We start from the raw sequence: 13,828 nt of genomic DNA on the forward strand, positions 1-13,828 counted from the left end.
TTGTTCCCAACCGCCGTTAGTACGGTTATCTGTGGGGAGACCTCGTTTTGTAGACTCCCCAGCTAACAAAGTGTCCCGAGATGGCTAGGTAGTCCGGGGGTCGCTAGCACCAAAGATCTGTCGTACTGTTCCCCCATCTGGGCTATGCTAGAGACTCAGGCACGCTGGAAAGTACAATTTCACGGGCCTACCGGCAGAAAAAGCGGTAGTCACACTTCGTGGAATCTCCGGGGGGAAAGTGCTGACAGTATCGCAGTACAAATATGCGAGAGATGATTCTCTTCACTCTCTCCTCTAGGACCAGTAGCTTTTCTTTCCTCTTTCGTAGGTGAACACTACTATCCCGACACGGACACACGGATCATTCGCTTCCAATTCCGGAGAGGTAATTACATACACCCATTAACAGAGTTGACTCGTGTGTGCGGATTGGCGTTCGTCTCGACGAGGCGTCGCGGTGCACATGTCCTTCTTGGCACGGTTCCAAGCGGACGCATCCAACGCCTACAAGGACTTTTACAGCAACTGGTTTCTGGGAGACGATGCGGGAAAATCAGCAACACTCACGTTGGTGTTGCAACCCCAGAGCTTACCAGCACGCAGCAACAATAGTGGTAGCAGTAGTGTTCGCCCCAACAACGTCGCACGTCTTGATCTCGGCATGACCTTTCTCGAAATCAACGGCCGCGCCTACGTCAAGACCGTCACGCCAGATTCCCCCGCCGCTCGGGCCGGCGTAATGCCCCAGGACGCCGTACAGTGTGCCACCGTCTTTCCGCAAGCCTGGATGGCGTACGGTGAACCCACGGCGACGGAACACGCGACCCGCTGCGTAGTGCGGATGGAACAGCAAGGTGTCCGGATATCCTACGACGAACTGCGTGCCTTACTGGCCGAAGCCATGGATCCCACACAGGCCCCCTTTTTGTCCCCCACCACGGCATCCAAATTCGCCGCCACCGGCTCTGCCTGGAGTGGACCTCCCATTCCCTCCTCCGTCAACGCTTGTGTTCCCATGGAGTCCGCTACGGAAACCTCCGAAGATGGGTACATCACCACCACTACCTTGGCCAACGGGACCGTCCGCCGACCCAGTTCGCCCTTTTCTGGACAAGCTCCCCGACCCGTTGTCTTTTGTTTTCGTCGCGTTCGGCAGCGCAGCAAAACAACCGCACATTTTGGTTTCCCCAGTTCGCGCCTCGATGACGAATGCGATTTCGCCACGTCCTTGGTCAAACGACTCGCACCAACCGCGGATATGGAAACACCCCTCCCGGATACCTGGGACGAACTGGTACACGACGGAACCGATTGGTTGCTGGGACGGGGCAGCATCCTTCCACCCAAAGTGGTGGTCGCTAATTTGAGTAGCACTAGCCGCACCGGCAGCGATGACCACAACAATATACATAATCAGGGATCGTCACAATACCCACCACCGCATGCCGACACCACCAACGACGATGATAACAACGGCATTCCACTGGACGATTTCGAAAAGGAACGCGCCCAAAAATTGGCCCTCTTGCGTTCCCGCATGGCGGCCGAATCCTTACTAGTCGACCGGACGGACGACGTGGAAGCCGTTACCATACGAGGAATGATCCAAAAGGCTGTTGGGCTCGCCTTTATCCGCGCCAGTAAAATTGTACTGGGTGTGTCGGTACACGGTGGTAGCGGGATTGTCATTGCACGCCTCTCGGATGGTACTTGGAGTGCCCCATCGGCGATTGGTACCTTTGGAATGGGACTCGGACTACAATTCGGGCTCGAGTGTGCCGAATACATATTCATTCTTCAAACTACCGAGGCACTGGATCATTTCCGGCGGGGCGACTCCTTCACTGTGGGTGGGAACGTCGGAGCAGCCTTTGCCGGCCTCGGACGAGAAGCTTATGGGGCAGCAAGCGTGGGGGTTGGTTGCGGCAACCCCGACGTGGTGAAGGAGGATGAATACAACGACAACGACAGCCGGGAAGACGAAACTAGACCGCACAGTTTCGGCATTGCTCCCATAGTGGCATACGCCAAATCACAAGGTTTGTACATTGGAGTGTCACTGGAAGGATCGCGCATTTTTGTTCGTGACGACATCAACGGACGCACCTACAAGTTTGCCGCGAATCGGGACGTGACGGCCAACGATATATTAACCGGAAAAGTTTCGACTCCGCCCGAAGCAGAGGAATTGTATGCGGCATTGCATAGCGTCGAGTTCACACACGAAATGTCTTGCTTGCCGCGACCACCTCAAGTCCTGCGGAAGGACTCGGCCCACGGGTGGTACTTTAACGAATCAACACTGGTAAATCAAGTAGAAAAGCCTCCGCCTCCGTCGTCCAAGAAAATTTTCAAATTTCTATCCAGTTTGAATAAGGAAGAAGCCGAAGAGTGCGAAACATTTGAAACACAGTTCAAGAACTTTTTGTATGGTGGAGTGTCGGTGCAACGCTTGGTTCCGGATTCGGAGGGGCGATCGGGACGAACTGGAAAAGAACGACGAACGTTGTGGCTGATGCTTCCGGAGACTGGATCGTTGCGACTAGGATTTGTATCGAAATTGAGCGACGGCGAAGGTCTCCTATCCAATGAAAGCAGTACACAGCGCGCTCAGCGAGACGATCCCAGCCGCGGGTCGGGAATTGATGGTGATGTCGGTACCGTTGGCTCCGAAGAAGTGACGTTAGATTCCGCCGTGCGCATAAAGGTACGTTCGTATTTTGATGGAACGAGTCGTAATAGCCACATTCTGACATTTTCGTACCTTACAAAATTGCTTTGTTTCTCTTAGGATGTGAGCTCAACCATTGGACACATTCGAACAGGGAACGTACAGCTATCGCACAAACATTCTTTAGCCTTAACGGACGTTATAACTCTATCGCAAGAGCCACTGGTTCCGGTTCGCTTCAAAGGCGAAGATAAGATGGAGCATCTCCGAGTTATCTCGATCCAGGACGTTTCGGGAACGGCACTGATCTTTTTAGCCAACAACTTTCGCGAGGCGGAATTGTTGGTTTGTGGCCTTAAGTTACTGCTGGAACGCGAAGCCACTCGTCTTGGAATTCGAGGAGGTGTTCCAATGTCGAAGTTTGGAGAGCGAACTTCTGCCGGTGCTGTTTCACCGTCGGCCGCTCGCGGATATCAAGATTTGTCAACGCCCCCCAGCCATGTTTCCGGAACCAGGGCCTCCAAGAAGTCGTCAGGTTACGCCGCGTCTGATGTTGGTGAAGCTAGCGTGACCCATGTCAACCATCCCATACTTGGTAATCGACCACTCGATCGCAAAACATGGGGTGACGTGCCGGGGCGACAATATATGCGTGGACAAGCGGCCGCCATGATAGAAGCCAATAGTCATCGCCACAATGAGCAAGGTGTTCCACAATACACACACGGCAAACTACTTGTTCGTGAAATTGTAAAAGACGTGCGTCTTCTTTCTCCTTTGACGCTATGTCGAGTATTGCTGTTGGATTCGGCTTCGCCGGCAATAAAGAAATGGGAAAAAGATAGGGGAGACTGTGGGATTGACAGAACACGCTGGAGTTTCCCTCCTTCTACTTCGCGTGAGCGGGAGCAGCAGTCTTCGGAGTACCAGCTGATAGTATCCGGGAGTATGGCCGGAGCATACCGAACGATCTCATTTGATCGTCCTCGATATGGATCACTTGTTCGCTTGTCGGAGACTCACACAGTGGAAGCTGACGATTCGAATAGACTGTCGTTCACCGTGACGGAGCGCAACCCTCGTCGTGGCTTTTCTATACAGATACGGGTTCACTTTCGTGTACATCGTGAGAAATCGTGCGAGGCTAGTGTTCTGGCCAACATTCGCCCGGTCGGAAAGGACATGTCAAATCAAGCCGCAGTGCACAAGGCTTTCGAGTTGGTAATTGATGAGATTAGAGCACGATATGGTCTCACCGACGGCGGGCTAATCGCTGGTCTTATCAGCGTAGTGAAGAGCATGGCCGTAGAATCCAATACTAGCGATGCGAATGATAACAAGATTCCGCGTCCCTTCTCCCGAACTCTCCCAAACGGCGAACAGGGCAAGGTAGATTCAAAGGAATTGTCAATTCCCAAAAAGAATTCCACAACAGAATCGGGTTTGGTTTCCTTTGAGGACATGTTGAAATGCGGGCCGCGAGGTCTACTGCGTCAAAGTCCAGATACAAACCTGACTTGGCCTAACGATCTCCCATCGACACCGAGCTTGTTACATCAAGTTCCTGAGATAGATCCGGCCAAGCGCGTGGCTGGGCAAGGCTCGACATTGACAAAATTGGAAATTTCGACGTCTCCGTCGCCAGAGAAAGATTCTGTTTTGATCGAAGTGAAACCCTTACCAAAGATTCGCCTAAGCCTCATGCCGTCGCCCCGTGAAGCAGACGAAGACAAATCCAGCACGAGTTCGCCAGTACCCTCGCACCCCGTAAAGAAGAAAAAGGGACAATCGCGAAGAAGGAAAACGAGCTCCTCCTATATGAGATAATCTGCTGCAAGTTAGCGTCCTCTCACAAAAATACCGAAAGGGAGCTCTTAAGAAATTAATCTAGATCTTAGATGAATGTACGTTGGTAATGCCGATTTTCTGTGAAACAACGCAGCAGATTCATTCGGGGAAGGCCTGCGCTGGGTGCACTTTGATGGGTGTTCAGTCGTGCTCGGCAAATTTCTGTAAAGCTTCCCGAATCGCTGCCTGAACTTGTGGCTTGGAGTTACGCCCGGTAACAGCTGGGGTGGATGCCAGAATCGTCCTGCCATCTGTAGCAATAATCCGAACGTACCCCCAATCCGAACGGGCCAAAGGTCCTCCCCATGCCTTCATGGCCTGGTTGTAGCCACAATCGTTTCGATCCCACGTATTGAACGCGACCGGCACAAAGTGTGTTTGAATCAAGCGTGCAATGCTGGGTTCAGCAAAGATGTACTTTCCCGCATCCACTACACCGGCACAGCCCGGCCATTCCACGAAATTGGCAAAGATCGGTTTGCCAGACGTTTGGCTTTGCTTCAACGCTGAAGCAAAATCCCCATGCTTCCCATCAGGTGTAAGGTTGGCGTACGAAAGGATTCCGAGCTCGATTGGCTGTTTGTCCTTACTCACAACATGCCCTTCGACTTCGTTGTTCTTGGACTGAACACCCCCCTTTGCGTGTTTCCGAAAGCGCTGCATCATTTTTGTGAGATTTTTCACTGTCACTCGATTTTCAAACGACAAGCCTATAATGTTCGCTGAGATCAGTCTTGCGGGAAAAACTTGACAGGGAATCCTACTCGGGCGGTCTGACCTGGGCAGTCTTACCGTTAGCCCAATCGTGAATGAACGCGCCGCGCGTTTTTATGAACAGTATTGTAAGGAAGTGAGCCGAGCTTGACACGGCTTCAGCACGGCTTCACTGTGGCAGGCCATGCGTTAAATCAATTTATCGGATAAGGCATTCATCTCTGTCAACGAGACGAGTCTTACGACCCCGTATGAACAGATTGTCGATTGACAGTAAATCGCAAATATGAAAACGATCCTAAGCAAGAAGGCTTTATGCTTCTTATAAAACACTCGCTTCGCACAAGATAAATTTGTAGGTGTTTCCACTTTCCATTCTAGCCTCCCGATATTGCATGGAATCAACGTTCGCAGTTATATTCAAAATACCTTGTCTAGGAACGTCGCAATGGTCGTGTGTCTCGCCCAAGTCGCATAAAATCGACATTTTGTTTGCCAACTTTCTTCAATGAGTATTCTTTGAAATTGCCGGGGCCTCGATGCGATGAATACAGGCTTGTGTAAGGACCGACAACGGCTGCATGTTCGTATTCTAATGATACCGAAAAGGCAAAGCCGGTTTTCACCGTCGAGTGGCCAGCAATTTTGCAATCCTTCACGTTTGTTTGATGCGGCTTTGTTGTACATTCGAAACGATTGTATGCATATTTGAAGACGACTTGCTCTTTTACATGTTCCCATGTATCCGCCCCTTTCTAATCACCAACAACTTGGTGTGGACAGCCAGATGCCGAGGTTGACGATTCGTACGGCGGTTTGCTGGCGAAGCATTTAAAGGGAGCAACGGCACTGAACGCCGGAAACTCCAGGGTTGACTCGAAAGAAACGGAAGTTCGACACGCGAGTATGTAGATTCTGCCCAAAGCATAAAGGGCATTAAAGGAAAAAAGCCACAGAGAACCAGAGAATTAGCGCGTCCTGTCGGCAACCGCTAGATTGGGGAGTGTCTTTTGTGTGAATACCGGCTCCCTACTGAAACCCGATGATTGGTGTTCATGGCTCCGCGTGAAACTCACATTTGGGTAGAATGAAGGTCTTGATCAAAGGAAGATTTAAGCTTGACAATTGGAAGAATCGAAAGGTCGGCATCCTGAAACAAAGCCGGAAGAAGCCACACAATCCGTTCATCCGTTCGAGACGTTGGACGCATTGGCGTTTTGGGAGGTTTCATGACTGGATTATTCCGCGGCACCCAACTTTTTTATTGTTGGGTGACGTCAGTTGGATCACGAGTCCAACAGATAGCGTTCCGTGCTACAGTCCACACGCAGCGCGTGTTGAAGCCCATGTTCGATTGGATCGAGAAAGAAAACGGGAAACGACCGAAATACGCTGAGAGCTAGCGCAGACCCAAACGCCACACAGACGCGCTCGTCTCCCCTTCTCCAGCTCCACACAACAACCGAGGATCAAGGAACTTCCCGTGTCCTTGCACTCCGTTGGTACGAGGAAAATCTCTCCATTGTCGCTAGAAAGTATGACTCTGATTGTAAGGCGTCCGTCTCCCGGCCGACGGCCGGTTTGGTTTTGGCTCTGTGCGGCGTTTTGCTGGACCGTCAGTTGTACAACGGCTTTGAGCAGTGCCGTTGGCGGCGGCCCCTCGCGAGTTCTGGTTACTGGTGCATCCGGCCGAACCGGTCAACTCGTGTTTGAGGCGCTCTTGAACAATCCCGAATTTGAACCCAAAGCGCTGGTGCGATCGGAAAAGAGCGCGAAGGTCTTGCGCAAACGAATACCAGCTACCCGTCTCGATCAGATTGTTGTTTGTGATGTTACCAAAGATTTGAACGTCACGCCTCCACCGGGACAAGAAGGCTGTGAAGCGATGGTGATTTGTACGTCCGCGGTTCCCAAAATTAGCAAAGTTTCTTTGTTGAAGCAGTTTTTGAAGATTCCGTTCAATCTCCTGCGCGGCAAAAAAGCCGTGGACTTTCGGTCCATGAAGTTTGTCTGGCAGAATGGACAGTACCCTGAAAAGGTCGACTACGAAGGTCAGGTTGCGCAAATTGATCTCGCCAAAAAACTCGGTATGAAGCAAGTTGTAGTGGTCAGTTCTATGGGCGGCACGGATCCGTCCAACTTTTTGAACTCTGTCGGTAAGAATCCTGACGGTAGTGGAAATGGTGATATACTCCTTTGGAAGCGCAAGGCAGAGCGTTACCTGGTCGAATCAGGGTTATTTTACACTGTTCTTCATCCAGGTGGATTGGTGGACAAACCTGCAGGGGGCGAGGAATTCGTATTGGATGTGGACGACAAGCTCCTGGAAAACAAAAAACGCTCGATTAGTAGAGCCGACGTTGCCAATTTGTGCGTCGCGGCCTTGACGGTAGGAAAAGGACAGAAAATTGCGTTGGACTGCATTACGAGAGAAGTGGAAGCCGGGTTGGTGATCAAATCGGCAGACGAGGCACTCTCAGATTTTTTGAATGAAAACAAGGTGTACAATTATGCATTGTAACTCATTGCATCTATCCAAAACACCTTTTGTGCACCAATCAGTTGACATAGCTTGCTAATGACGAGGATAAAATCCTTTTTTTAAAAGTGCTTCTAAGGGTCTCCGTGGTCATTAACATCCAAGAGAATTGCCAGCGGAATTTTGATGCGGTTCCATATTATTGACAATGCTCTAGAAAACACCTTATAAATATGTAAGTGACCTCGGTTTCCTATACGAAAAGGAGTTGGTGTCAGTGTGAGAGACCTCTGGGAATACTCGTATTCCGAATAGTACACACAACATTTTTGCATACCATTAAAATATCGCGCATACAGGTAGCAGCTATGGTTGACATCGTCAATTGTGTAGTAGTCGGGTATTTCTTGAACGCGGTAGAAACCAAGTTTCTCGTAAAAGCGAATGGCTGGTTCGTTAAAAGTAATCACATGAAGATATAGAACACCGCATTCGGGATGTCGTTCTACTTCCTCGATGCATCGTTGTATCATGGTGGTACCCAAACCAGATTGCCGATAGTGCGTGACCGTACCCAAAGTCATAATGTAAAATAGTTGCGTGTAGCGCTCTGGGTTTGAAATGAGCAAAGATTGCAATTCGTCCGATAGCTTGGTACGGTTTACAAAAGCACCAACCACGCAGGCAGCAATCTCTTCCTTCCCGCACGCTTCCAAGTCCGAATGCTGCAAGACGCAGCAACTGGTGAACAAGGAATTCCCTGTATTGACCATTCGATGATTGACCAGCTCCTCGTAAAAGTCGTCCTGATACCGGACCGGGAACCATGTTTCATGTAAAGTTTGAATTTCCTGGCGATCGGAGGGATGGATCGGACGCAAAACAAGCTTCGTTCTGGGCTCCGGATCGTCAATTTCGTCGTCGTCAGTTGTCGAATCCGTCACGGAAGCGCAAGGGGACGATCCCTCTATACCACGATCGTGCTGCCGACCGCATGGATTGATTACCGACATCGAGGGCATGTCACTGCCGTCCTGTAGCTCCTTATCTGTAAAGACTGGCATCATCGTGAGGAACGATCAAGATTGCCTCTCCGCTGCGACAGGCTTATGTTCATAAGAGCCAATTTGAAAAAGACATACACAAAGAGAGCGCTCACGCCTTCTTTGGAAAAAAAGACCGCTCCTCACAGTGAACAGCTTTTCACTCTCTATCGTCGTGCTTGACAAAATCTATATACATGTTTAGTCCCTGAGACTTGCTTCAGCAGCTAGAGAGTACTCAAATACCAAAGACAATTTTTTACAATCCAAAAGCTACCTACCACGGTATTCCTATATTTGAACCACTTCTATCAGCTTTTCACACTCACAGCCAGTCATTGACGACAAATAAAGGCCGGCTCAATGATCTTACAGTGTAAATGATTGGATCGGTTCGCTTTCCCCACAATTCGCCGGCGTCCAGGAGCTGCAAGAGGCTAATTGGAATGGATTGGTCTGCCCAGTCCGCAACCGCACCTTTGCATTGCCTAGTTTGCACCTTTGTGCCTAACGTTCTCACACCAAATGTTCAATCTAATAACAGAATCAAAACGGGTACACTAGACAGGAGAGTACTATACAATAAACGTCTCTTGTCGTGATGAGCTTGCCAATGATGCAATGCAGCTCCTGCCATGGTAGCAAGCTATTGAAACTCAAACAAAGCCATAGCACCGCCACTAGTATTGGCGAGTTCTGACGTGTCTGCGTGGTGCTCAATCTCCGTCAACACCCCTTCCCTACTTTGATAAAGCGCTGCTTCCGTAGCGCAACCTCGATCAATATATTCCTGAGCTAGTTTCTCCCAAATCATGCGACTGGTGTCGTATTTCTCCGTGGATAACCCTTTCGCAATTGCTTCTATAGCACTAAGCTCGCCGTCGGAGAGCCCGGAGAGGCTGTCCACTCGCTTTTTTATTCTCATCCCGTCAAGCACCCAGTCTGACAAGCCATGTAGTGTACTTCGCGCTCGGGCTTTGTCGATGCCTACATCTTGCAGTGCGGCATCCAAAATCTTTCCGCAGACCAGTTTGGGTTCGCCGAGTGTCCTGTTGATCACCTTGGCGCCGTACAGGACGTTGTCCTTGACAAAAAGTCTGGCCAAATGCAATTGCGGTACTTTTTGGACAATTTCCAAATCGGTTCCATTTGGTGCCATGACGTACTGTGTCACTCCATCGACCAACGTTACACGATGTACGTCCGCCTCGTCTAATAGGCGTGTGTGGTCGGTCGAAGAGGCGAAGAAGAACCTCCTCGCTATGCCGCCCACTACACGCCATTCTAAAGCCAGACCTCGGCGACCCGCGTACGTGAGTGCACGCATCATCATTCTTCTCGAGAGGAACCCTTTCGAATTGATTCGTCGCCTCGCTAGTTGCACTAGTTACCTGTCGCAGCTTACGTCTAAGACCAAAGTGCGCTGTTTACTGATAGTGTGATAGATCTCTGCTCACGCGGTGAGCCCATCGAGACGGAACTATCTCTGTCAGTAGTAGGTCGTCGAAATACAGGTTGGTGTTGTTACGAAGCATTTGTTGTAAACCCTAATAATGACACCTTCGAAGAGGGGTCAATTTCGTCTTTCCGCGACAGTCGAACGAATCACAGCAGAAAGGAGGAACGAAGTTCACTGTCATGTCACAGTCACGAAACTCGGCAAAACGACGAGAACGACACAATCTCAAAAAGCCGTTCGCAACAACGAGGCCGGTTAGAGGGAAACCGTTTCGTACCTCCGCAACTAAGAAATACGTACAAACTTGTACTCGTTCACAGCAATTGAAACAGCAACATGTGGATTAGATCTGATGAAATACTGTTGTGCGGGAATGGTGCAAGAGTCAGCCGTCGAGTCTCTCACAATTTTCATGTGCACTGACTTTCTTCGGGGGGAACACATACATCCTAACAATGACCATGAAGTACACGCAGTTCACACTCGAACGAGTAAGTACCGATGCCAAACCAAACAAATTCGATATTAAGCGACCGTGGCGTGGAGAATTTTCTTCGTGACGAACGGCAAGCGTTCGTTTCACTTGTTTCCACGCTGCTTGGTTTTTCGTAATTTCCGTTCAGGGACGTGATCTATCTCGATCAAGACGTCTGATATTATCTTTTTTTGTATCTGAACAGATTGAAGAAACAATGGGGCCTATTCCAGAGCCGAGCTGTGAAGAGATGGACATGGTTTTTCATTTGTGTCGTTCAGATCAATGGCGTTCTGTTTTGAAGATGGTGGAGGTGAACCCGTGGCTTGCCGTGACTCCCATGATAATGGACAACCATATTGCCACGACGATTGTGCACCAAGCCATCACGAGTAAGGGGGACACGGAGGATCGGGCAATTCTCATCCAAAAGATATTGGACAAGACACCGCAGGCAGCAGCGATCAAGAACGGATACGGCTCGCTCCCGCTTCACGTGATTGCCCAGCGCAACACCAAGATTGATGCTCAGACCAAAGAGAAGCTGATCACTCAGCTTGTCAAATCTTATACGGGTGCTTTGGTTGAAGTAGGGGGCGTGGGAAGGCGAACTCCTCTTCACATTATTTTTACGGGTGAGTTGCTTTCTAGATTCTGACCTGCAACGACTGAAATGTATCGCTGACATCCAATTATTGTACTTCCACAGACTACATCTCTCCGAAAGTAACGAAGATGATGATAGATCACGGCCATCAGGCTTGCTACATGCAAGACAAGAAGGGGTACTTACCGGCTCACGTTGCTTGCAGTCGGCACTGTTCTCCTGAGAAGCTCCGCATGTTGTTGTCTGTATATCGAGGGTCCTTGTATGAGAAGGCGAATGAGGGAGAAACGCTATTGTCTTTGGCGACGTCTACGGCGACAAAGAGCCACCCGAACTACGCTTTGATTGAAGAGCTACGATTACAGCTCTCGGTCGGTAAGGGACCGTCCCACCTGGTCTCTAATACTCCCAACATGCGATTCAGTTCGGTGTCCGAGTCTTCGGTCAGCTCACGTGAACGTGTCGGTTCGAACGACTCGACAGACTCTTGGAAAGTACAAGTTCCTATTGAAAGTGAGCATACACCGTACCTTCCCGCTGCCAATTTTTCTCGCAAGCGCAAGCACTGGACGCCAGAGAATCCAGCGGCTTTGTTACTACATTTTTCCCAGAAGAATGCTCAACGCGTTAGCTTGGATGAAGAAGACAGTCCAATACATGTTGCCAAGGTCTAGAACTCTGCTTCGCTTACATCCTCTCTAGTTATCCAAACGAATTAAAATAGATTGCTGTTTCGCATTTTCATCAAAGCCTATTCCCTTTCTTCCAGTAAACGTTCAACGTCTTTCGTTGGCGGTGGTGGTCCACACGGCTGTACCATCTTTTCCAAAAACTCTAAGCGGGTCCGTCCTATTGCTTGGTTCTGTGCTACCGCCATGTAGGAAAGCTGATCGTAATGGCCGACGTGGGAAGCGTAGGTATCCCGATGCTGGTTCGTCATCCACTCGTACTTGGTCATATCGGGATGCCCCGTCCCCACGTAGCGGGCTTTGAGTTGCTCCGCCGAAATAGCGGCACCTCCCGGATTGCTCATACTGTGAAGTCCTGGTAGTTAGAATTTGACCGTAAATGACTGGTCGCAAGCAACAAGAAAGGCACGAAAGGATCTCTTGTGTCCACTGGTTTCACTTTGTGTTAGACGTATGAGACGTTTACTGTTAGCTCGATGTCGGCCGTGCTCTCGGACTCGTTGCCATGATAAGAACGACGGCACCATGAGAACTAAACGGCGACACTATGGTCGTTACTTTTATACACATTTTTATAGGTGCTTGTACTTATTGTTACATACCTCGAACAGAGCTGTCAAGCCAGAAACGGCAAAACCAAAAATTTGTGATTTTCACAGATACAAGAAACTGCGAAAAGGATCGGAGCCAATGATCAGTCCACAATGTCCGTTGTTGACGTTATGCAATGTGATGAATCCTCGGAGGACATTCGACCCTTTGAATGGCTCACCAGTCCATCTTCTTTGGGGCCACGTATCCGAGAAGCACTGGAAGGGTCAGTAAAAGCCGACGGTGACGGCAGCCGCGTTCTGCATGTTGGTTGTGGTAGTTCCGCACTAGGTGAATACCTCCTGGAGAACAGTACTCTTTATGGAATTTCCCGTGTAATCAACGTGGATAAGGATGTCTCGACGCTGAGACGAATGCGATCTCGATGGAAGAAGAAGAATGCTGGCCTCGATGATTGTCGACTGCAATACGAACAAGTCGATCTATTGACGGAGAAAATCAAATGCCAAAGCAACACGATCGACCTGGTGATCGACAAGTCGACACTGGATTGTACCTTGTGCAGCGAGGAGACAACCGCGTCCCTCTTGACGGAAGTCTACCGTCTTTTGAAAGCGAATGGTGGAGTCTATTTACTGGTGTCGTTCCACAATGTCGGTCTTTTGCAGCCATTGCTAGAAAACTGCCCCGGAACCGACTGGGACGTCTCTCACTCCGTCATGATGCGTCAAGTGGAAGATTTAACTTCTCGTGACACAAGGTGTATCTCTCCGCAGAAGGCTAGTAGAATGGAGTCCAGTACCGCCTGGACTGAAAGCTCGTGTACTCCCGACGAAATGTACCGTAAAACGGTCAACGTCTTCTTCTGTCGCCGGCGTCCTTCGGGAGACCACACGCACGAATTGGATAGAACGTCTGTATCTCACCACGTTAACGAGACAAGCAATAAGTGGTACCGTGACGAAAGTCCAATGTTGACGGAACAACGCAAGATGGATCTGCGCAACGCGTTCGGCGATGGAACACTGGACTTGGAGTCGTGCTACCGAATGGTGTTTTCGGAGGAGGAACGGGATCACCTCGACTTTGAATTCTTTCTAGATGATTGGAAATCGTTTTGTGAAAGAGGAATAAGTGTAGGGAGCGATCACATGGACTACGCCACGGCGGTAGCTTTTCTGGAAGAAATGCAGTAGCTCCCTTGTCGATCAAAATGGCATAAAGGGAAATTTTCTAACCTTGCCAGCGCGATTGACCTTTCACTACGGACAGCTTGAGGCGGCATTTTATA

General features: G+C 49.8%; 8 protein-coding genes across 8 annotated transcripts; 4 read left to right on the top strand and 4 right to left on the bottom strand.

Moving 5' to 3' along the window:
• Positions 1–463: 463 nt before the first annotated feature.
• Positions 464–4,577, top strand: PHATR_44183 (predicted protein; the record flags this gene model as incomplete). The annotated part of the gene is made up of 2 exons (XM_002186172.1): positions 464–2,707; positions 2,792–4,577. 2 exons carry the CDS (start codon positions 464–466, stop codon positions 4,496–4,498), a joined length of 3,951 nt encoding a protein of 1,316 aa, XP_002186208.1. The 3' UTR covers positions 4,499–4,577.
• Positions 4,578–4,660: 83 nt separating this feature from the next.
• PHATR_33555 (predicted protein) lies at positions 4,661–5,185 on the bottom strand (the record flags this gene model as incomplete). Its single annotated transcript, XM_002186455.1, has 1 exon — positions 4,661–5,185. The coding sequence occupies one exon, from the start codon at positions 5,183–5,185 to the stop codon at positions 4,661–4,663; it is 525 nt and encodes a 174-aa protein (XP_002186491.1).
• Positions 5,186–6,705: 1,520 nt separating this feature from the next.
• On the top strand, positions 6,706–7,652 carry PHATR_18769 (predicted protein; the record flags this gene model as incomplete). The annotated part of the gene is made up of 1 exon (XM_002186173.1): positions 6,706–7,652. A coding segment is annotated over exon 1 (882 nt), but the record flags the coding sequence as incomplete, so codon positions are not given.
• Positions 7,653–8,032: 380 nt separating this feature from the next.
• PHATR_10595 (predicted protein) lies at positions 8,033–8,608 on the bottom strand (the record flags this gene model as incomplete). The annotated part of the gene is made up of 1 exon (XM_002186456.1): positions 8,033–8,608. A coding segment is annotated over one exon (576 nt), but the record flags the coding sequence as incomplete, so codon positions are not given.
• A 686-nt stretch (positions 8,609–9,294) lies between these two features.
• On the bottom strand, positions 9,295–10,024 carry PHATR_44186 (predicted protein). The gene has a single exon (XM_002186457.1). It carries the CDS (start codon positions 9,912–9,914, stop codon positions 9,402–9,404), a length of 513 nt encoding a protein of 170 aa, XP_002186493.1. The 5' UTR covers positions 9,915–10,024; the 3' UTR covers positions 9,295–9,401.
• Positions 10,025–10,451: 427 nt separating this feature from the next.
• On the top strand, positions 10,452–12,039 carry PHATR_44187 (predicted protein). Its single transcript, XM_002186174.1, has 3 exons — positions 10,452–10,705; positions 10,895–11,324; positions 11,399–12,039. Exons 1-3 carry the CDS (start codon positions 10,670–10,672, stop codon positions 11,968–11,970), a joined length of 1,038 nt encoding a protein of 345 aa, XP_002186210.1. The 5' UTR covers positions 10,452–10,669; the 3' UTR covers positions 11,971–12,039.
• An 8-nt stretch (positions 12,040–12,047) lies between these two features.
• On the bottom strand, positions 12,048–12,329 carry PHATR_10566 (predicted protein; the record flags this gene model as incomplete). Its single annotated transcript, XM_002186458.1, has 1 exon — positions 12,048–12,329. The coding sequence occupies one exon, from the start codon at positions 12,327–12,329 to the stop codon at positions 12,048–12,050; it is 282 nt and encodes a 93-aa protein (XP_002186494.1).
• Positions 12,330–12,673: 344 nt separating this feature from the next.
• PHATR_44188 (predicted protein) lies at positions 12,674–13,733 on the top strand (the record flags this gene model as incomplete). Its single annotated transcript, XM_002186175.1, has 1 exon — positions 12,674–13,733. The coding sequence occupies exon 1, from the start codon at positions 12,690–12,692 to the stop codon at positions 13,731–13,733; it is 1,044 nt and encodes a 347-aa protein (XP_002186211.1). The 5' UTR covers positions 12,674–12,689.
• Between the last annotated feature and the right edge of the window lie 95 nt (positions 13,734–13,828).

The sequence above is a fragment of the Phaeodactylum tricornutum genome, chromosome 3, assembly GCF_000150955.2.
Source record: "Phaeodactylum tricornutum CCAP 1055/1 chromosome 3, complete sequence".
Lineage (NCBI taxonomy): Eukaryota > Bacillariophyta > Bacillariophyceae > Surirellales > Neidiaceae > Phaeodactylum > Phaeodactylum tricornutum.

Coding starts and splice junctions, on each gene's coding strand:
- PHATR_44187 (XM_002186174.1), top strand. CDS start 10,670: ATGACCATGAAGTACACGCAGTTCACACTCGAACGA. Junction 10,706..10,894: donor CGCAGTTCACACTCGAACGA/GTAAGTACCGAT, acceptor GTATCTGAACAG/ATTGAAGAAACAATGGGGCC. Junction 11,325..11,398: donor TCTTCACATTATTTTTACGG/GTGAGTTGCTTT, acceptor GTACTTCCACAG/ACTACATCTCTCCGAAAGTA.
- PHATR_44186 (XM_002186457.1), bottom strand. CDS start 9,914: ATGGCACCAAATGGAACCGATTTGGAAATTGTCCAAAAAGTACCGCAA.